General features: G+C 39.5%; 1 protein-coding gene across 1 annotated transcript; it reads right to left on the bottom strand.

The window, feature by feature from the left end:
* Window positions 1-117: 117 nt before the first annotated feature.
* On the bottom strand, window positions 118-17,450 carry LOC117597686 (disks large homolog 1-like). The gene is made up of 5 exons (XM_053235757.1): window positions 17,210-17,450; window positions 16,345-16,476; window positions 9,710-9,795; window positions 5,404-5,517; window positions 118-4,739 (listed from the first exon to the last, which is right to left on the bottom strand). The coding sequence occupies exons 1-5, from the start codon at window positions 17,223-17,225 to the stop codon at window positions 4,554-4,556; spliced, it is 534 nt and encodes a 177-aa protein (XP_053091732.1). The 5' UTR covers window positions 17,226-17,450; the 3' UTR covers window positions 118-4,553.
* Window positions 17,451-23,263: the final 5,813 nt, after the last annotated feature.

The raw sequence follows: 23,263 nt of genomic DNA, 5'->3' as shown, positions 1-23,263 counted from the left end.
AGCACAGGCAGAGACAGAAAGAAGATGCAGAGATTCCAACACTCATCAAATGCTGTCTCCATATCAGAAAAAGTGGTCCTTACCTTGCACATAAACGCTTTAAGAGTTAAGGTTGTCAAATTAGGATGAGTCAGGTGAACATTTCATGTGGTCATATTCGTATGAATCACTACAGACTATAAAAAATTCACCTAATTAATAGAGAATAGTTGACATTTTGTTGCAGACCCAACCTGACTTTATGGTAATTTCTAAGGTTCAACATGTTTTGGTTAATTGATTAAAAAAACAGTTAAGCTACACTGAAGGCACCTTAGTTAAGAGAAAAAATTCAAAAGATAGTTTAGTAATTCAAAATATTTTCTTCTTATTATTAAAAATTTGAATTCACATATATTTGAATCATTCCTGGCCGAAATGACACCATTATGTCTTCTCAGGCCTCAAGTCCATCGTCATCATCATCCCCTTTATTAATTCAATTTTATTTGTATAGCACTTTTTTATTTTAGCTTTTTTTATTATATTATTTATTTATTAACTGGTTATCCTGGTCAGGATCATGGAGAATGTAGGGCCCTTTAACACTGGGCATGAGATGGAAACACACCCTTGATGAGGCACCAGTCCACTGCCGGCTACCATACACACATTCACACCTAAGGGCAATCAACATAGTTAATCCACCTACAGGCATGTTTTTGGGAGGTGGGAGGAAACCAGAGAACCTGAAAGAAAGCTACATTGACACAGATAGAACAAGCGTAACTCCACTCAGACCCAAGCTCAGGATTGAACCGGGGACCCTGGAGCTGTGAAGCAACAACATTACCCACTGCACAATCATGCCATCAGGCCAAATATCCTAGATACTAACTAGATTATTTATTTAGTTTACATGTCTTGCCAATTAGTAATCAGTTTTGACAAAGAGCTATTATGCTGATTTTCCAATCCTATTACACATAATTTAATAAAAAAGGGCTGCATTAGAGCACCATAAATCACCCCAAAACTATTTCTGACATTTATTTCAAACATGTTATTTTTCATAAAGCCCAGTTTAACTCTCATGCCAAATGGGGGAAAGGAAACTGCAGTTACTGAAATGACTGAAGGGGAATATCACTACTACTATTACAATTTCCTATAAAACTATTGATTTAAAAAATCTGCTCAATTACTATAACCACCTAGAAGCTTGCTCATCCGAAAACAGTTTATATATGGGTGGTGTCTTGCAGCTAAAAATGATGATGCAAGCATATCCATCCCCGGCCACATGTCTCCTTCTCTTCTTTCCTTTTCCCCATAGCTCTCATCTACAGATGTCCCCCATACAGTGGACCACACTTCAATACTCTTCACAGGAGCAGCGGACAAATCTCTAATGATGATCTTTACAACTGAAGATGTAAATTGGACAAGAAAATAGAGAAGCAGATCAGACTCACACTCGAGCATAATATGCTTGCATTAGGTCATGGGGTTTGTTACATCTTTCAGTGTGTGAACGCATGTGGGTGTTTCTAGTACCTCTAGGGAAAGAGTCCTACTCCTTCAAAGATTATATAATATATAAATATAAAAAGGGCTTATGTTTGCAGCACAGACAATCAATGGTCAGAGCTCTATATAACTGTAATACTAAACAGTAGCATGGAGAGGGAGGAAATGAGGGCAAATGTTTGCCAACTGAATCAAACATTTATGCACTGCATCACAAGGCAGCATAACACACTTGGAGGAAAGCGCTAGTCACCCAGTTCCACATGCATGACCTCACAGATGGCTACGACTGGCTAGTGTCATTGTGACTGACAGGGGAGATAAAGTATGCCACCCGTCCCAGTCAAAGAACATGGCCCGTTTTGCTCTCTTGGACTCACGGCCACGGATGGCTGTGGCATTGTCAGGCTTGAACTTGCGATCTCCAGACAATACGGCGAATGCTTTACTGTTGCATCACTCGGGTTGCATTGTTTGGTCATATGGTCAAATGTTTGTGGACACCTGACCATCACACCTACATGTGCTTTTTGAACATCCCAGTCCAGATTGAGTCACCTCCCCTTTGCTGTTATGACAACCTCCACTATTCTGGTAAGGCTTTCCACTAGATTTTGGAGCGTGGCTGTGGGGATTTGCCCATTCAGCCGGACAAGCATTAGTGAGGTCAGGCAAAGATGTCGGGCGAGGAGGCCTGGGGCGCAGTCAGAGCTCCAGTTCATCCCAGTGGTGTGCACATGGGCACTGTTATGCTGGAACATGTTTGAGCTATGCCTCTTCCAGTCAAGGGAAATTGTAATACTAACACATAGACATCTATACAACTGCTTCCAACTTTGTGGCAACAGTTTGGGGAAGGCCCACATATGGGTGTGGTGGTCAGATGTCCACAATCTTTTGGCCATGTAGCGTATGTATACAGTTGCAGTCAGCTCCATTCAATAAAATTCAAGTTTATTTATATAGCTCTTTTAACAGATATTGTCATAACGCATCTTTACAGAAAACAAAGCTTCCATACACATAGTCTATACAGATTACATAGGGTATAGTATACATGCACTAAATTCTAAAAACAATTATGCCATTAGTATAGCTGTCTAGTGTGGAGACAAGCATGTATACTGCTCTAGATTTAGGTCCTGTAACAAAAAGTCTTCCTGAATATCTGAATTTTAATGTTTCACAGTGCATACTGTATGTTTTGACGCTAAATTACCTACACTAGGTAGCCTAACTGGTAGGTCAACTAGTTGAACTAGGTCTTCATATATGTTTAGAAAATGATTCTGAAAATAGGGACAGCTCTGATGAATCACGTGAACACGACATAGCATAGCTATTTATCATAATCTATCCCAACTTTAATAAATCAATATGGAAGGTTTACCAATTCGTAGTATAAACATGAGGAAATCCACATGATTTCAAGGGGAGGGCAGAGCTCGTGCAACAAAAAAACCTTTACCTGTCAGCCTAATTGCAATCCGCATTGCATAAACATTTATACCTCAAACCTTTCAGATACACATTCACACAGACGAGATACATAGAAAATTTCTGGAATTTTTGTGCATTCTCACAGTAGGCCATGTGACTGCTCTCTAACCACCTAACAGGATGCATGCCCAAATAAGGTAATATAAGACACAGGCAGACTTAAAGGGGCAGTAGCACCATTACTAAGCATCATTTGAATGAAATGCAGAGGCAAGGTTGCATAAAATACAGTGAGATTTCTAAAACAGTGTGAAGATATGTCATAGATATTAATACCTTTCATCATGTTTTGTTCAGTGTGGGAAATGTTTTGTTCAAACAATTTTCTTCCCATTGTGCTGACCTCATGCAATTCAGTCATGCTCAAACTATTCTCCAGTGTTTCATGGACAGCTGAAGGTAGGAACATGACTCTGTAGACATAAAGATTGTGTCATGGCTCCCACATTACGCACTCTCTGAGACCCTAAACAAAAGCGCCTATGAAGGCTGTGACTCCTATTAATAGAACTGATGGTAGAAAACAGCTGCTGTACCAAACAGTGCACATGTGAGTGACAGTCTAATGATAGGGGGGAGCTATAGAAAAGGAAAGATAGAGACGAAGGAAAAGAGGGATGGAGAAAAAGGAAGAGTATAAGGTGAATGGATAGTGACTGGAAATTAAGGGAATCAGGTGAAAAGGATATTTAATAAGAATATTTCAGAAGCTAAGGCATAATAATGGGAGGAGAGGGAACATATAGAGAAGCTTGTTACATGCAGAATGGTAATCATAAGTGATAAATGACTGGGATCAAAATGTATGGAACTATGACAAGAAATCTGTGCTTAAGTAAACAAGGATCTAGGAATGGAGAAGATTATTCTGACAAAAAATTTCATTAGAGATACAGAAATATGAGAAATAAGATACTATTTGATTCTCGCACTGAATTTGCTTTTAGCTAAGACTGTTCATTTAGTTTATAATGTCCACACATTTTACGATTTTGGTGTTGTTTTTCTGTCCATGTTGTACTGATGAACACATATGACTGCGTAAGGTACAGAGATGAGAAAGAGAGATGGGAAAACAGACAGAGGGAGGGAGAGCAAGCGAGGCAGTCAGTCTGTGGGGATGCAAGCAGAGGGAGGAATGTGGTTTCCATGGCAACCTGCGGAAGGCTGAGCTCTGGGTGTCCGTTCCAGCTCTGACTGCGTTGCACTGCACCGGCCCTCGCCTCTCAGTCGGCTCATTCCTTCCATCCTCCCCCACTCTCTCTTTAGTTTTCTCTCTCTATCTCTGCTGCTCCCTCTATATTTGTGCTTCTCTCCATCCTTTCACTGCACCATGCATCCCCAATTTTCCCTACTCATGTGTGGAAAGAGACATAGCACTGCATTTGGCTCAGCATCACACAGCTTTTCTCTCAACATAATGTGCTTTGTATTATCAATCATAGAATATTAATGTAGTGAAATGACACTTTAAATGGCTTTCTTTAAATAAAAAAAAAAAAGAAAAAAAAAAAAGAAAAGAAAAACAGAGCCTTCCTACAGCATTAGCTGAGACCACTGCACACTCCTCTTCCTCCTCCACACTCCCACACCCCTCGCTCAGTTCTCCACTCATCTAAAAAGCCAGCGCCTGCAGGCATTGTGCTGCCATGTGCCTCTGGGCGTGTTGTGATTGGGAAGGCATGTGAAAATGAGGTCTGCCATGATACTGTACAACTCGACCATGATGCCTTTGAAGCATTCAAAAAAAAAAAAACAGTGACATCTCAGACAAGTCTAACATTGTGATTAACACCATGGTTTTTGGCTGAGTGCAGCTTATGCTATTAGCCTGGATCTACAATCTAATGTGAAAATCTCACCAATTCGTGTCATTCATTACCTTACATCTATCCCAAATCACCAAAACGCATAAAAAAGGTAGTAAATATTAAAAGCTTAATATTTTAAATTCAAGCACACTGTTCTGAATACTGCTAAAGATTTAAGCACCTTGCAAATCTAATCCACTAAATATATTTTATTCTCATCAAAACAGTAAAACAGTACAGAACTGAAGCAAGCTGTAAAAGGAATACTGAAATTAAATTAAGCTATATTAAAATTAAAATATTAAAATGAAGCTATATCTGCCCAATATTTCAATATATATTGTCAAACATACAGTATGTCCATGCAAATTTGAACAAGCAGAAATTTGGGGTATTTGATAAAAATTTAACCACTTAATAGTCATTCATTCATAAACAAAGACTGTAATGTTTTGGGCAATCCAATATTATTCACCAAACTGCAGTTATTCTAAATAGGACAATATTAAACTTTCCTTTAAGGAAGTCCATGAATCGTCAAACCACTGACATCCACTCAAATTGCTCCCAGTTTGCAACTAACCTTGGGTGTCTCCACATGGGAACGGCTCACGAGCCCGGCCACTCTCTCCACCTTCTGTGGACTCCTCCTGCTGGTCACTCGGACTCGTGACACACCCTCCATTTCTGAGTTCTGCTGCACATATACAGAAAAACAACCTTAGACAATCCTAGACAAATCCTATGGTTACATTTAAATAACAAAATGTTCAGGTGAACTGCTTTAAAATGATTGGTTGTTTATGATGAATCATTAATATATAATAACAATTTATGACAGCACACTTTCAGTGAAAAGTTCATATGTATTTCACAACACTACACTGAATGGCCAGAACATTAACTGCACAAACTGCTGAAAAAGTTAATGCTGGCTCTGATAGAAAGATGTCAGAACACACAGTACATCACAGCTTGCTGCATATGGGGCTGCAGAGTGCCCATGCTGACCCCTGTCCTCTGCCGAAAGCGCCTACAATGGGCACGTGAGCATCAGACCTGGACCACGGAGCAATGGAAGAAAGGGGCCTGGTCTAATGAATCACATTTTCTTTTACATCATGTGGACGACCGGGTGCGTGTGTGTCGCTTACCCGGGGAAGAGATGGCACCAGGATGCGCAATGGGAAGAAAGCAAGCCGGCGGAGGCAGTGTGATGCTCTGGGCAATGTTCTGCTGGGAAACCTTGGATCCTGGCATTCATCTGGATGTTATTTTGACACGTACCACCTACCTAAACATCGGTGCAGATCAAGTACATCGCCTCATGGCAACGGTATTCCCTACTGGCAGTGGCCTCTTCCAGCAGGATAATGCGCCCTGCCACACTGCAAAAATTGTTCATGCATGGTGTGAGGAACATGACAAAGAGTTCAAGGTGTTGACTTGGCCTCCAAATTCCCCAGATCTCAATCTGTGTGCTGGACAAACAAGTCTGATCCATGGAGGCCCCACCTCACAACTTACAGGACTTAAAGGATCTGCTGCTAATGTCTTGGTGCCAGATACCACAGTACACCTTCAGAGGTCTTGTGTAGTCCATGCCTCGAGTCAGAACTGTTTTGGTGGCACAAAGAGGACCTACACAATATTAGGCAGGTGGTGTTAATGTCATGGCCGATCGGTGTAAATTTGTATATATTTCGGTATACTATAGCGCCAGGTTCTGGGATGAGCTCCCTGACAGAAATTATATTTGGAGCAACTACTATTTTCTCCATAAATGCCAGCAAGCAGTGTTTGGATGTTACAAAAAAAAAAAAAAAACTTTTCACATTAGTGTGAAAGCTAAGATGATGGCTAGGTGAGTTTAAAGATTGTCTACTGTTTACATTATCTTTCCACTGTGCCCAATGCTATCAATATTTGAGATTGGGATTTGAGCGTACCAATACCTTTACATTATCATGATCCAACTTACAATATGTTAGCAACCTGTGATGAATGTGGTGTTGTAAAGTTTTTTTTGTTTTGTTTTTTTTACATAATTGTACATGAAACTTTTACTTTGTGATTTTACGTAATTTTCATTTACGATTTTGTTATTGCCAATATTCCTATTATATGAGTTAAGAAATGACTGTCTTTGGATCCCTACTCTGATTCTCTCGGCTATTAGAGTAGTTATTTTTAGAAAGTAGTAGTAGATTTAAATTCAATCAGAACATTCATATCACCTGCAATATAGAGAAATGTACAACATCTGCAACAAAGCAAAGTTTGTGAATCCAGTTCAAGAAAGTACATTTTCCTCAGGATTGAACCACATTTCTCTATAGACTTGCACTGGCTTACAGTTTCCAACATTCAGGACATGCTGATGAAAACAGTAACTACCAACACTTGCTAATGCAACATCTACTGTTTTCTTACGTATATGATTACCACAACAATGTGCTTTTACAAATAAGAACTAACTCATGTCAATTCATATTTTTTGAGCAGTGTCTTTTTATTTACTGTCACTGAGCCAACAAATTAATAGACACAACACAATGAGCAAGGATTCACGGGCTTGCTGCAAATTACTCAACCACACAGTCCAAAAAAAATTTTAACCACATTTCACACCCATGAAAGACGTAGGGCTCCACCAACCATAAATCATAATTAAAATCTTGGAGAAAAAATTACAACAGGATGATATCCTCTGACCTATGACAGTCTAGTGTTGTTTATAAGTGCAACTGATTGTTGCAGGGCCACTACAATGGATAGACACACTATTGCTACGCACTGGGCAATTAAAATTAGTTTTAATACATAGTAATGGCAAAAGATGCATATTCAAATTCAGAGCTTCTTAAAGTCATATTAATTCCAAAACCCACAAGGCTGATTACACTGAATCCTATTAATAGCAAAAGTGGCACGTCACCACTTCTACATTCACATTAATGGTGCTCTAAAGCTGCTGATGTCTTTTTTTTTTCTCTCTAGCCTCTGCACGAAATCAGTGAATTTGCAGACTCATTTCATTTAACTCTCCTCCACTCAGGTGGCAATGTGTGGTGAATGCTAATAAGAACTGCACTGGACTCTCAGCTCTAGCCCTCCCTCCCTGCCTGCTGCTTCTCACTCAACAGCCAGCAACTCTCCACAGCACGGCTCTGCATTTCTACAAAGTCATACGGGGCTATGCTGCGCCTGGAACATTCTTCACCACAGATAACACAGTGAGTCAGTGACCCCTGCAGTATTTTCACGGAAGGGAGGCCCTTGTCACACAGTGCTGATGCTTTTGAAAACAGTAGAATGTGGAACTGAAGGGCAAAATCAGTTTCAATATGAGAAGAAAAATGTGTGTAGACTTTTACATCTGACTAATCAAGCCAGTACAGAAACATCTAATAAAAAAATGTACAAATCACAAATATGCTGTGACAAACATACTGGTACATGTTTCTGATGATAGTGTGATAAATGCTTTGCAAGTTTGTGTATATCAAATGAAAATCTATGACAACCTGTAATTAATTTTTTACAAAATGTTAATTTTACCTCAGTTACGCATACTAATTACAGACTGTAATGACCATAATAGAGGATTGTTTGTTAAGGTTCATTTTCCAGCAATATAGTTTTATAGATTTTAAATGCATTTGTACATTGCTTGTTAATGTACGAAATGTTTTCAAATATGATTTTAGTAGTACTGTTAATGACCTGTTAATGACTAACAATTCTTACAGCAAAATATTGTTTTTTGTCATTTTTTCATTTTTGAATGAATTATTTGAACTGATCAAGCTTATGCCAAATTCTTCTAGGTTTGTATTTGTATCCAAATCCCACACTATTTATATATTTATTTACTACTATATATTGATTAATCAATCTATTCTATCCAATGCAATCCAATCTAATCCAAACTCATAAATGATTATAGACATATTTATCACACGTTCTGTGTTTTACTGACAATACATAATGCTCTTCAGTCTTTAAAAAACATTGCCATTATCTGATTGTTTGGGGAGGTTTTAAAGTCTCTTGGTCAGCACTGAGCTTTTATATAAAACTATAATACAAAACCATACACTTGATTAGTAGCATTAGTGACTGTGTACTGTTTTCTTAAAAAAAAACTTTTTAAATATATTCTCTCATATTAACATTTTAATAACTACTCCCAACTTTACTTTGTTTCTAATTTAATGGGGTTTTTTTTGTTCTTTTGTTGTAATCTGAGAGTGTGCATTTACATGTATTTAGTCCCCAAAAATATACACACATAACCAGATGATAAAATCTGATCAATAGGACACAAAGACTGAATGTGCCCTTACTCAGGAATATTTAGAGCTACACCGCAGGTCTCCACTACAGTGTGGACAGGAGAAATATTCTGCAGTCCATCATATTTTCATCCCCAGTGGCCTTTACCAGATTACAAATAGAAGTTGAGGATATTTTCTCAACCATGCCTATAAATATTTTGGTGCTCCATGTGACTAGACATTATAATTGAAGTTCTTGGTGACATTGTTATGCTTCCCACTGATGAGCACTAGATGTTACCACTGCAGTCCTTTCTAGAAATGACTAATGCTTGGCTCCCTCTTTCTTTCTCTCCATCTGTTTTCACACTTACTTCCTTCTCGTTCATCTTCTCTCCACTCTGTTTTGATTATTGATATGCACCAAATCCTTTTCATTTTCACATATTTGTTCTATGGGCAGATGACAAACACTGAACAAAAAACAAGGTAGACTGGGTTTTGAATGGAAAATTGTAATCAGTATGTGAAACTCCAAACTGCAGATGTGCACAATTCCGTTCAGGTCATAGTTTAAAATACTGTTTATGAATTTTGAATATTACACACCTCCAACATCTCCTTAGGGCCGTTCTCTTTTGCTGCATTCTCTGTTGCATTTAGCTGCAGGGTCACCTCATAGCATTCTTGGATATCTGAAAATAATGAATAAAAATTATTGTCATGCTTTCAATTGTTTATTTGTTAAGTTTCAAAGATTAGTCATTCTATAGTGGGCTTTTTCATAACTATGATAAACCACTGGCATAGCATGTATCAAACACCACAATAAAGACAAATATTAGATGACTTCTTAATGAGGCATTAAATATTGTCATAGTAACTGACAACAACAAAAGAGAAACCTACCGATTGTGTGAAAGGCCAGAACGACTAAACTGTCAAGAACAAAGTCATAAACAAAGTCATGGCTCAACCTGTGCATCAGTCTTCTCATTGTACTGCTCTATAAATATCTTCCGGCAGCTCCAACCAAATTTCCTGGCCATACTGAGTTTAGATGGCAGCAGCAGTCACACTCACTAACAGAGAGCCTGTTAATGTGATTCGCTGCTGATAACACAGTGAAGTACATAGCACATTCCACAGCTGGAAAATCATCAGTGTCAATACTGCAGGTCACAGCAGCGTTGGGGGTCCAGCAAAACTGGTAACACTGTCTACCAACTGATGACATCTTACATTTATATTTATCTACATCAATTTATGATCTATTTTGTAAGTGTATTTGATTTGTATGTTATAAAATGTATAGAACTGGTGGGATACATTAGTTTGACCAAGAGACTAGATACTTTGCAGAGACAATTCAAAAAGAATTTAATCTCAGTCAGATTAAATTTGGGGATCTGGAGAGGCCTGAACAGTCTAGTGTTGTGTGGAACTGTTTTTTTTTTTTTCCCTCTTCAATCCACTCCTGCTGTTGTTTATGTTCGTAACCCACTATATTTTCTAATTTTGCTGGTCCAGCTCCCTAAAGTAAAAAACAAATAAGTAATTTAACAACTATTAAGAGGATTTAATAAACAACAATGTTTGACTTTTAATGCAATTTTATTCCCACAATCTTCATTCCCCTGACTGCCCCCTGCCGTCCTTCTTTTTGGCCACTTTTTGTTGGGTCTCTAAATCCGGCAGGATCACAGTTCCAATGCACACCTTTATTTCCTGCAGCTGCAGCTGTTGTGGCTTGAATCCTCAAGCAGCCTTCATAGCAAAAAGCCAGTAAAGGTTCAGGAAGTTTTATTAACACCAGATTAAATGCTACAAAAACCTAAGACATACAAATTAAAGGAAAAACGGTGGCTCTGTTATGCTACTGGGGCATTTTTCTAACATGGTTCAGCTCCAAATGTCCTCTTAAAAGAAAAAGTCACTGAAATCACCTTTATCCCTTAATGAAGCACTCCTACCCGCGGGGAGTGCTCTCTTCCAGGATGACAATGCTCCATCCACAGGGCACGAGGGCTCACTAAATGGTTTGATGAGGATGAAACTGATGTAAATTACATGCTATGGCCTTCACAGTCCCCAGATCTCAATCCATTTGAACACCTATGAGAGATTTTGTTGTTACATGTCAGACATCGCTCTCCGCCACCATCATCAAACACCAACTGAGGGAAACTTTTGGAAGAATGGTGTTCATCCCACCAGTACAGTTTAAGAGACTGTAGAATCTGTACCAAGGTGCACTGAAGCTGTTCTGGCAGCTTGTGGTGGCCCATCACCCTACCGACACATTTTATGTTGTTTTTTCCTTTAATTTGCCATCTGTCTATACATAAGAAATGCTGTGTTTACAGCCATATGAGCCATGGAGTACAGCCATATGAGAAATATTTTTGGCCATTGTACATTTAAGAGATCTTATTGTACATTTAAGAGATCTTTAATTACCCAAAAATGATAAGCAATACGCGAATGAAAAGCAGTATCTCTCTTACCACTATGCTATGCTTTTCTGCTTTCCAGCCCACATCACACTCACATCATCTACAGTTCTTTCCCTTTTGCCACTTACTATACCCCTACCTGGTTTTATTTCAGCCATAAATCTTTCCCCCATTGCCATCTTCTCTTCTTTATTCTTCACTTCTCCAGTCATTAACAATCCTTGGCATGTGTTCACCAATCGTGATCTCAAAATACAAAGCCACATATAGAACTAATTATATAGTGTTCCTTGCTGCTCTACTGTGTTAAAGTGAAACATGCTTTTTTACTACTGCCATAAATATGTCCCATTACAAAAGTACCTCCAGAAAGAGCGTAGTATTTACAAGAACTTAAAAGAAACTCTTAGCAAATATTCTGAGATTTGTGGTGTGTGTTTATTTGTGCATGAGCGGGTGTTATAGGCCGTGTCGATGTCCCCCAGAGGTGCATTAGGAAAGACAGTAGAAGAATGGGGGCTATGTGACTCATCGTGGCTGTGTCTATGTAAGTCTGTGTGTGTGGGAAGAGAACACTGTGTAGGAGGTAGTTATGTTGCCCGGCTGGCCAGAGTGAGATGAGAAAGGGAGAGAGATAAAAGAGACAGAGAGACAAAGTAAAGTAAGTAAACTGCAACCTAAATGAGCAGGGCTCGCCTCTAAACAAAGCATGATTAATACGTTCAGCTTTGTAATGAATAGAAATGTTTAAATGTGTCACAAAGAGACATGGGTGTTTAGGAAAGTTCTAAGAGCTGTCTTAGAACATCATGTAGGCAGTAATGATGTACACCAGGAAAGAGTACACCAAGAATGAATTCAGTCCTAATTGGAAGAGAAATGGCAGGAAGTATCTGCACTGGTCCTTGTGAGCTCATTTTCCTAATTCTGCTACATTCATCGCTGTATGTTTCAGCTGAATACATTAAATACTAAAACATCCCACATTTTTTTACTTGCATAAAGTATGCACAATAGTTGAATGCAAAATGTTTTTGTGTAGTTTCATAAGAATCATGACTGAATAAAAGAATAATTCCAACAATCTTTCGGAAACCACATTTCCACTCCCAATTAAAATCACACACGTTCCTTGACACCAACCAAAATGTACAAATGTCTCTCACATTAATTACCCAGTCACAGTTCCCACCACAGCCGTATTAAAGCAGATATACTTTCTTTGCAAAGAAAAAAAATCACATTTGTCATAAGTCGGAATGTACAACCTTGTATCCTTATGGCTAAGGAAATTGTAGTCAATATGGCTAGGTCTCTTCCATACAGTACAAATCTGTGCAGCCCTGACAGGGGTCACCACGGCACCTCTTTTGTGGGAACACTACGGCACCTCTTTTGTGGGAACTTTCCCCTGTGTTTTGTGTGTTTGGGAACAAAGAGATGAGTCTGCTGTTAAGGAAACTTTTGTTCAAAATTGTGCAATCATGCAGACATCCCATCAAACACCCCAGCCATTCTCCCTACCTCCCACATAGCACAGAGGTTGGCTTGTTACAAGTCAGAGTGCAGTTCTCCAATACTATTACCATAATTACAGTGTCACCTATGACAGAAGGCTGTATAAAACATACAGAAATGCACTGTGTTAACTCCTTAAACTCCTAGGACTTGGAGGTCCAGACTTACATTTTTCACTCTCATAACTATATACCTCCCCTAACAGTTTCCCTGTAGTTACTGAATAATTCATAGTAGGTCCTGAGTAATATGCTTCAAGCTGAATATCTGAATAATAAGCCTTTTGTTTAAACTAATAATACACAAAGTTATATTAATAGATAGAAACTTACAGATTTACAGACTTGTACACCATAGAGACAAATGTTTTTGTCATTATGCTATATTTACAAAAATGCCCTTTCACAAAAGACTACAAAAAGACCTGATGGAAGTTAAAATCATTAAAAAAAATAATAAGGGTGATAAAAGAGTTCAGTCACAAAGTTTTATTTTTTGACACATGTATCAGCCAGGAATGCAAAAATATGGTTTTAAGTAATCTGACTGCATATATGATAAAAAGCAACTCACTGATACGTATAACTACAGGCTTGGGGCCTGGAATAATGCATCAAAACCCAAATAAAGAGAAATATCATTAAAGGTAAGATTATGTTCCATTCACACTCCCAACATGACACCAGTCCAGAATCTGCGCTGATTAAAACCACATGTTTCCTACCGCCAAACCTAATTTGACCTCATTCTCTTCTGTGCCTGAGAGACAACTTGGGCTCTCCTACACATTTCAGTATGATCTGGAAACACACCCTGTGTGAAGATAAGCTGGTTTCTATCCTTCCTATAGAGAATGGCAGTCATTTACTTTCCAATAACAATCCAGGCTTTTTTCAGAATGTGTCGAATATTTATCTGCATATAGGGTTAAGGTTAGGGTTCTCAAGTTTTGCACTGGTTTATTTTGTGTGGTTTCTAAATCCTTGATTCAACTACTGACAGAATCATTGAAAGCATTTACATTATCTGTGAAACATACATGTAATTGCATGACATCTAAAAAAAGACAAAAAGCACAAAAGCATTTAGCACTTAGTACAAGAGCATCTATTATAAATACTCAATTGCAAAAGTATTAACAGATATATGAGGAGCAGCAAAGTAACTCCTATACCCAGTGCTATGTTTTTGCTTCATCAGACTCTTATCTGGCGAGGACACAAAGTAAGTAGTAAGCCTGTTAAGGTCACCTGGGATTTGAATGAAGGGAGAACCTGTCCCTTTCATCACTACAGGCTCATAGCAACCCAAACTAAACCAACACAGTGCCTTGTTATTTTTTCCTAATAGGAAAGTTTCATTAGGGTTAGAAAATACATAGCCATATGTTGATGGAACTAAATTTCCTTTGTAGAGAAGTAATTTTGTAGGTTCACAGAGAAATAACAAAAGAGCATCTAACCACAGGTTGCTCATCATTGTCCTTGCCAAAATCGCTGATAGGAAAATGTCAGTTTGCTTAGTTCACATGTACTGAAGGGTGATCCACAACTGAGGTGCCATTTAGCCCTTATAACTCTTAAAAATTAAACTGTATTTATTTTTAATATAATTTTTCAATATTAAATCAAAGAAATCATTCATTTAACCATTCAAAAAACTGTGTTAACCCATCTCAGGCAACAAAGGGCCTTACTTATCAAGCTGCATATGAACGGATTTCTGCGTAAATCGTTCATCCGAACACAAGAAATGTGGCATTCATGAAAATGCTAGTTCAATAGGACAGGGACTAAGAATAGGGGTCAGTCTATCTGTGCACAGCTGTAAGCCGTACACAAATGCCTCAGCTGACAGAAGACTTAGCATTCACTTATTTAATAACAAATAATATTAATAATATTATATTTATTAGCATAGAAGTGACCCAAAATAATTTCCACTTGTCTTTTAGGCTTTACCCCTCATTTTGAGTCAACCTTTACTTCTGTTTTTTCAGCCTTTACTCTCACCCTTCATTTCGTGCTCCCAGCTGTATGTGCACTTGAACTTTAATGGAGTTTTGTGGGTGTCACTAAATGCAAATGTTGGAAATGCCCTTTGCACTTTACGAGTCATCAACATACACACACTCTAGTATGAAGAAAATCTGAAACTTTCTGAAACTTTTGTAAATCCAGTGGAAAATTTTAGTTCGGTTTGGCTTACACAGAAACATTTACACACAACGTACTAAAAAATTGATAAATAAGGCTCAAAATCTCACATTTTCAATAAATTGGTTGAAAGTAACATGTTTAATTTTTCAGCACAGAATTGGCAAATACATAAATTGTGATTAACTAGCACCCATTCTAATGGCATTGGATATTAAGGGTAATCTACTGATTTACATTTTTTAAATTAATGATTTACTTTCAGGGTAACAGGGTTGTTCTTTCAAAGTGACCTGGGCCGAGTTTTCCAAAAGCATCGCAGCACAAAGATCAGGGAAACTCAGCCTTGGTCACTCAATATTAAAAAAAGAACAATACAAGTTCATTTTCTTCTTCCCATGGTCTTCAGGAAATCTCTGGGGAAATCCTGATGACTTTCTACTGAACATGTGACTTGTGGAATATTCCATATATTTCATAGGGGTGAATGTGGTCAGGTAACAGGGTTGAGGGAATGCTGGGGGACACAACTAAAATGCACATTTTTCACAAGCTATAATGGTGCCTTGTGCACATTAATGCAAAATAATAAAATTTTGAAGTATTTTAAGGATTAGGTTTCAGGGTAGAGTAGTGTAGTTATAGTGCGCAGAGTCAGGCAAAAATGCTGTTTTCTAAGTGCTGTAGATTGGTTTTCTTAATGTTATTTATCTGTTGTTTATATGCACATAGGTTGTTGTGAAGGGCACTGTGTTAAAAATGACTTTTACCCATTTATAAATGTAATATCAGTGGGACACCAATTGTGGAATCATGCTGAAGAAATAGGAATGAGCATGAGCAATAGGCTACATGAGCTTGTGGAACTATGGCATTTTTGGCAACTTTTATCATACCAGAGTGGATTTTTGAGACTGGATGATTACATAATAACTAAAATACAGGGTTGTGTCCCAAACCAGAGTGTATCAAAGAAACAGATTATTGCAAAGCCAAATATTTTCTTGCTACACAGTGATTTCACATGGAATGTGCTGAAGTCAGTGCTGTCCAGCACGAAAATGATTAGGCTTAATGTGTCCAGAGACATGATTCACCCAGAAACATATCTTACCCAACAGAGCCTTAAAGAGCTGGCTGCCAAAGATAGCAGAAACCTTGCCCACACTGGTCTTTAGAGCCTGCTCCTCTGGGCTGGTCAGACTAGCCTGATACTGCCTCAGCAGCCCAACTGCTCTCTCAGTATCTGCAAATAGAGGGAAAGAAACTTGGCTATGCGTTGCCTGCTTATAGCTTTAGATCTGTATGAGGTTGAAAATGCTGCTCATAATGAAGACATCTCAGCTACCAGTGGTAGATCTTTAACAACAAGTTGAGGTTTACTCATTTTCTCTGATTCCACTCACACTATGATTCTGCATCAGCAGTTAGAATGCTGTGGTCAAAGGGGCGGGGCCACCGTGTGACGTCCTGAAAAACGGTTCTGCCGTTTTAAATTCTAGGTGATGCACAAATCAAAATACTACTTAGCTTAGGTAATGTTTAGCTTGCACACCTTGTCTAACATTTTCTAATGTTAAGTTACTGTTTGCTCAGTGCAAACAGTGGAATGACAGCGTGGTCCAGCTGTTTTACTTACCGAAAGTGGGTGTTAATTAAAGCTCGGCCACACCAACACCAGCACTGAGCACTTGACTAAAATCTACAGCTACTTCATCCTCAAAACAACTACTTTTTTATAGACTAGTACTGAAAGCACGCAATATTATGGGAAGAAATGTGTCCACCACTTCCTGTTTCCCAAGGAACTTCTTCCAAGAGAGCAAAATTATGAAGAAAAAAAGAAACAAAACACTGCCAACACTGTGGCGTTTTAAGTTTTAAAACCTCATTAGCCGCTTCTCATGCAGAAACACACCACACAAGTTAAAAGTTACATGTTAAAAGTACGTTAGCCGAAGTTAGCGACGGGAACTTACCATATTTATGGACCATCGTGAACAAAACCGCCTGACAGTTAGACAGTCCACGGATACAGCGTTAATATTCCGAAATGAACTCAACTTTTCATGTGAGTCAGTTAAAGACCGTCCTTTCTCACAGTTTTCCCACTCTCAGGGAGTTCTTTCACTTCTGAGGCCATAACACACTCACTCTGACCGCTTTACGGACACGTAGGTAGGGGCAGAGCTCAGCGCTGTGTGTGTGTGTGTGTGTGTGTGTGTGTGTGTGTGTGTTTCATTGGAGATGAGGGTGTGTAGTGCACTACACTGAGGCATGGATGATACACATGACTAACGACCTGCTCACTCAGATTAGAGGTTAATGTCTCCTTATAAAACCAGACTTTTTATGGTTTTGTTCTGTTTGTTTGAAGCACAAATGTTTACTTTATTGAGAAATCCTAGATTTCAAGGACTCACCTTTTTTATGCTCCTGCTATTAACTTTCCCTTATTTACACAGGTGAGGAAATTGTTAGAGAACAAAAGCTGGTTTTGTAAAGGTGACGTTGAGCTGAGGGTGTAACTTGTTTGCCAGACAGAGCCGATGTAGGTTATGTAGATTATAAACAAACCACTGGCGCCATCTAGTGGTGAGAAGTGGTGGCAGCCTCCCTGTAAACGTTATCAATCATAAATTCTAAAGATATCTAAGAAATTTTGGCAGAAGTTAGCTTAAAAAATTAACAAATGCAACCCCTTCCTTCAGTGCTCCGAAACATGTGTTCGTGTGCTGCGAGGTCAGAACAATGGCGGTATCCTCCTTAGACCCGACAATTCATTTTTGTGGGAGACATGAGTCTATAGTCTCTGCCTCAAGAACCATATATGCAATCATGCTGAATCCTATTGAATTATTTAGAGAACATCATGGGCTTTGTAGTGATGTCACATTTGTGGGGATGTGTATAAAAAAACACCAAGTTTGACCATTTCAATATGGCTGCCATTTTAGATGCTGCATTTTATGGCAGCAAGGGAGGTAAATGGTTGAATTTATGTAGATATGGTGTTTCTGAGGCTGATATTAAATTTATTTCAAATTTTAAAAATGTACATTAACTTTTTTTTCCCCATCGGGTCTGGTCCCTATCGAGGCATAGGCCGCTAACGGAATCTCTTCAGGCATTTCAGTCCTGAGCTGGTCGTTCCAGTTCTCCCCAGGTGAGTCCTGAACTCTTGATGTCTGCCTCCTGGTTGCGATGCCAGTTATTCTTTGGTCAGCCTCCGTTCCTTTTACCCTGTAGGTTCCAGGTGAGGGTTTGCCTTACTATGCTAGATGTAGGTTTGCGGAGGGTGTGGCCAATCCACTTCCAGCGCCTTTGGAGAATTTCTACCTCTACCGGTTGCTGTCCCGTCCGCTGCCGCAGGTTTTTATTGCTGATGGTGTCAGGCCAGCGGATCCGAAGGATCCTTCTGAGGCAGGTATTGATGAAGGTTTAGATTCTTTTCATGGTTACGATGGTGGCTGTCCATGTTTCAGCTCCGTAGAGTAGCACAGGCTTTACAGTGGTGTTGAAGATTCTGATCTTGATGTTGGTGGTCAGGTTTGTGGCATTCAAGGTGTTCCTCAGCTGCTGGAAACCTGAACTTGCTTTGCCTATTTGTTCTCTTACGTCAACATCTGTGCTTGTCGACAAGGCAAGTGAAGCTCTCCACCTCCTCTAACGCTTCACATTCTAGCGTGATGGAGGCTATATTGGCTGTTTTGAGCTTCAAGATCTTTGTCTTCCCTCTGTGGATGTTAAGGCCCAGGCACGCTGAGTTATATACATTTTTTCCCGCATCTGTTGCTGGGTGTGGGTGAGCAGGGCAAGGTCGTCGGCAAAGTCAAGTCAACCAACTTCGTCCAGAGGGTTAACTGGATGCCATTTCATTTCTGAGATTGTCTCATTTGCGTTTCTGTAGCAAAAGATTGTTTTAAGGGGAGGGGGCGCCCAACCCTCCTCCTTTTTCATCCGGGCTTGGGACCAGCAATGGCAGAGTTAACTACAATTTCAAAAAGGTTTTAGTAATATAAAGTAAATTTAACTCTTTGAAAACAACAAGTTTAGTTAATGTCCTGCGTAGTGGACAACAGGACTTGCTACCTGTTTTTCAGCTTATTTTCATTCCTCAGGAAATTGGGTACTGAGTCAGGCAGAAAAATATTTTGCTCAGAATTGTTGAGTGGGACTCAGACATAGAGCTGTTAGGAGATGAGGAGGAAGATGGTCAGCCAGGAGTACAGGAAGATAAAAAGTCAGAGGAGAACACATCAGCTGATTAGGAGCAAGAGCTGGGGAAAAGGGGATAATACCCATCATGGTCGATTGTGGGTCAGAAGTAACATGTAAGCTAGGGTTCTGAGCTTAATTTATTTAGTAGCGTGTATTATACAAGGAAATTATATTTTATTTATCTGTACATTTTTAACTCTAGGCCTTTTTATATTTCACTCATAAAAAACATTCTATGCACGCACGTTAAAAGTATGCACATGCAGGGACATAATATATTCCATGGATTCATATTAATAATATTACAGTTGCTAAAAGTATATTAAATTCTGATTTTTGGGTCCCTGGAGGACTAGTGGTTAGGCCACAGCGCTCTCACCACCATGGCCCAGGTTCAATTCCAGGCCAGGTAACCAACCCCAGCCACTGGGGTTGCATCAGGAAGGGTATCTGGCATAAAAACTTTGCCAAATCAAATATGAGGACCAATGATCCACAGTGGCGACCCCTAACCGGAGCAGCCGATAGAAGAAGAGATTAAATTCTGATTTTCCTTATAACAATTAAGTTTAACCCTACAGTGGAGAAGAGCATGGTACAAGATTGGAGGCCCTAGAAGGACTTTGAGCAGTACATACAGTGAGGGAAAAAAATTATTTGATCCCCTGCTGATTTTGTACGTTTGCCCAGTGACAAAGAGATGATTACTCTATAATTTTAATGGTAGGTTTATTTTAACAGTGAGAGACAGAATAACAACCAAAAAATCCAGAAAAACGCATTTCAAAAAAGTTATAAATTGATTTACATTTTAATGAGTGAAATAAATATTTAATCCCCTATCAATCAGCAAGATTTCTGGCTCCCAGGTGTCTTTTATACAGGTAACGAGCTGAGATTAGCTCTAATGTCAGCTTGTTACCTGTATAAAAAACACCTGTCCACAGAAGCAATCAATCAATCAGATTCCAAACTCTCCACCATGGCCAAGACCAAAGAGCTGTCCAAAGATGTCAGGGACAAGATTGTAGACCTACACAAGGCTGGAATGGGCTACAAGACCATCGCCAAGCAGCTTGGTGAGAAGGTGACAACAGTTGGTGCGATTATTCAGAAATGGAAGAAACACAAAATAACTGTCAGTCTCCCTCGATCTGGGGCTCCATGCAAGATCTCACCTCGTGGAGTTTCAATGATCATGAGAATGGTGAGGAATCAGCCCAGAACTACACAGAAGGATCTTGTCAATGATCTCAAGGCAGCTGGGACCATAGTCACCAAGAAAACAATTGGTAACACACTACGCCGTGAAGGACTGAAATCCTGCAGCGCCTGCAAGGTCCCCCTGCTCAAGAAAGCACATGTACAGGCCCGTCTGAAGTTTGCCAATGAACATCTGAATGATTCAGAGGAGAACTGGGTGAAAGTGTTGTGGTCAGATGAGACCAAAATCGAGCTCTTTGGCATCAACTCAACTCGCCATGTTTGGAGGAGGAGGAATGCTGCCTATAACCCCAAGAACACCATCCCCACCGTCAGACATGGAGGTGGAAACATTATGCTTTGGGGGTGTTTTTCTGCTAAAGGGACAGGACAACTGCACCGCATCAAAGGGACGATGGACGGGGTCATGTACCGTCAAATCTTGGGTGAGAACCTCGTTTCCTTAGCCAGGGCAATGAAAATGGGTCATGGATGGGTATTCCAGCATGACAATGACCAAAAACACATGGCCAAGGCAACAAAGGAGTAGCTCAAGAAGAAGCACATTAAGGTCCTGGAGTGGCCTAGCCAGTCTCCAGACCTTAATCCCATAGAAAATCTGTGGAGGGAGCTGAAGGTTCGAGCTGCCAAACATCAGCCTCGAAACCTTAATGACTTGGAGAGGATCTGCAAAGAGGAGTGGGACAAAATCCATCCTGAGATGTGTGCAAACCTGGTGGCCAACTACAAGAAACGTCTGACCTCTGTGATTGCCAACAAAGGTTTTGCCACCAAGTACTAAGTCATATTTTGTGAAGGGGTCAAATACTTATTTCACTCATTAAAATGCAAATCAATTTATAAATTTTTTGAAATGTGTTTTTCTGGATTTTTTTTGTTGTTATTCTGTCTCTCACTGTTCAAATAAACCTACCATTAAAATTATAGACTGATCATTTCTTTGTCACTGGGCAAACGTACAAAATCAGCAGGGGATCAAATAATTTTTTCCCTCACTGTAGATTACAAAGTGCTTGAGGCTATAGGAAGCAAAGACAAGGGTTCCCATCACTGCCAAATCTATGAATATGAACTGATTTTTCAAGAGTAGACAATCACTCAAAATAGCAAATGATCTTGATGTTTCTGAGGAAGACAAAATAAATGATATTCTGTGGAAAGTGAGGCCACTACTAACCAGAGTCCAACAAGATATCCTCAACCTACCAAGATAAGACAAGGCATCTTTAGATGAACAGATAATCTCTTTTAAGTGTGCTTGTCCTGTAATGCATTTTGTTCCTGGGAAGCCATGTCCAACAAGATTGAAAGTCTTTGTTCTTGCCAGTACAGTGGTTTGGTGTTGGATTTTGAAGGCTAGAAATACCAGAATATATTCAGGGATGTCAAGCCATACAAGAAAATGGACAGTCTGCACAATGCTCCATTTATTCGACATGGCTAACAGCTGGCTACAGTACAAGTCAGATTATCGTGCCTTTGGGAAACGTATAAAGAAAATACATAAAGAATGGCTCCAGTATTTTGATTTTAAAGTTGATGATTGATCAGGCTCAGGATGATGGAAATCAACAAGACAGGGTGGGCAGTGATGATGATGAGATGAGCTGTGGTGATGAAGAATATATTGTTCCAAGGAAGAGAAGTCCTGTTGAGCCACAGACTGAAGACTGTCTCAGAAAATATGGAGTACTGCCTTCGCCAAAGATCAATGCATCAAGATGCAGAAGAGAAGAATGCAAGGGGAAAAAAACATTTGTGAAGTGCAACAAATGCACAACGTTTCTATATGTTTCCAGTCAGAAGAACCTCCTTGTGAGCCATTCATGATTGGTACCCTCTTCAACCCTGAGTGTTACATTAATGGACACCCAATAGTACTTAGTCACACCAAATGTTATTTGAAGGAACAACTTCAACATTTAAGAAAATTTAAAGGATGTGTTTCTTCATTTTATTCATTTCTTCAATTGTATTTGTAGAATGTCTGCAGTAACTTTGTCATTTACATATCACACCAAATATGACCTGATGTCACTACAAGGCACAGAGAATAAAAAATAAATAAAGAAGTGTGGAGTCTCTGGCTGGAGGTGCCTCAAAACCTGTTCGTGATATACACCTTCCAGAATCTGGAATACATCAAGATGGCCAAGGGACTCAGTGCAGGCAAGGCAGACCTTGTTATTTTCTAGGTTTGAGTTCACCGTCTCCTACCGCCCAGGGTCTAAGAACATGAAAGCCATCTCCCTCTCACACATGTACCCAGCCCCTCACAAGGAGAACACCAAAGAGCACATCAGCCTGTTTTGTGGGAGCATTAACCATTGTGCATTGTGGGAGTTTGACCAGGAGATTGAGAATATCCCGGGCCAGAGAATCCTCAGTCAGTGTCCTGCAGGAAAGAAGTATGGTCCCCCCCGAAACAGCGTCGCTTCCTACTGCAAGTAACACAGAGCAGCCTACAAACATGGCCGCTGAAGACTACAGCACTGACAACCATCATGAACTCTCTTAAGTTCGCCTTCATTATGATCACACACACCTGAACTCAGTTACTCAATCACACTCCACAGTACATAAGGACT

Source organism: Pangasianodon hypophthalmus, chromosome 7, assembly GCF_027358585.1.
Source record: "Pangasianodon hypophthalmus isolate fPanHyp1 chromosome 7, fPanHyp1.pri, whole genome shotgun sequence".
Classification (NCBI taxonomy): domain Eukaryota; kingdom Metazoa; phylum Chordata; class Actinopteri; order Siluriformes; family Pangasiidae; genus Pangasianodon; species Pangasianodon hypophthalmus.
Note: the sequence above shows the minus strand (reverse complement) of the source record. Positions and strands in the feature narration are given on the sequence as shown.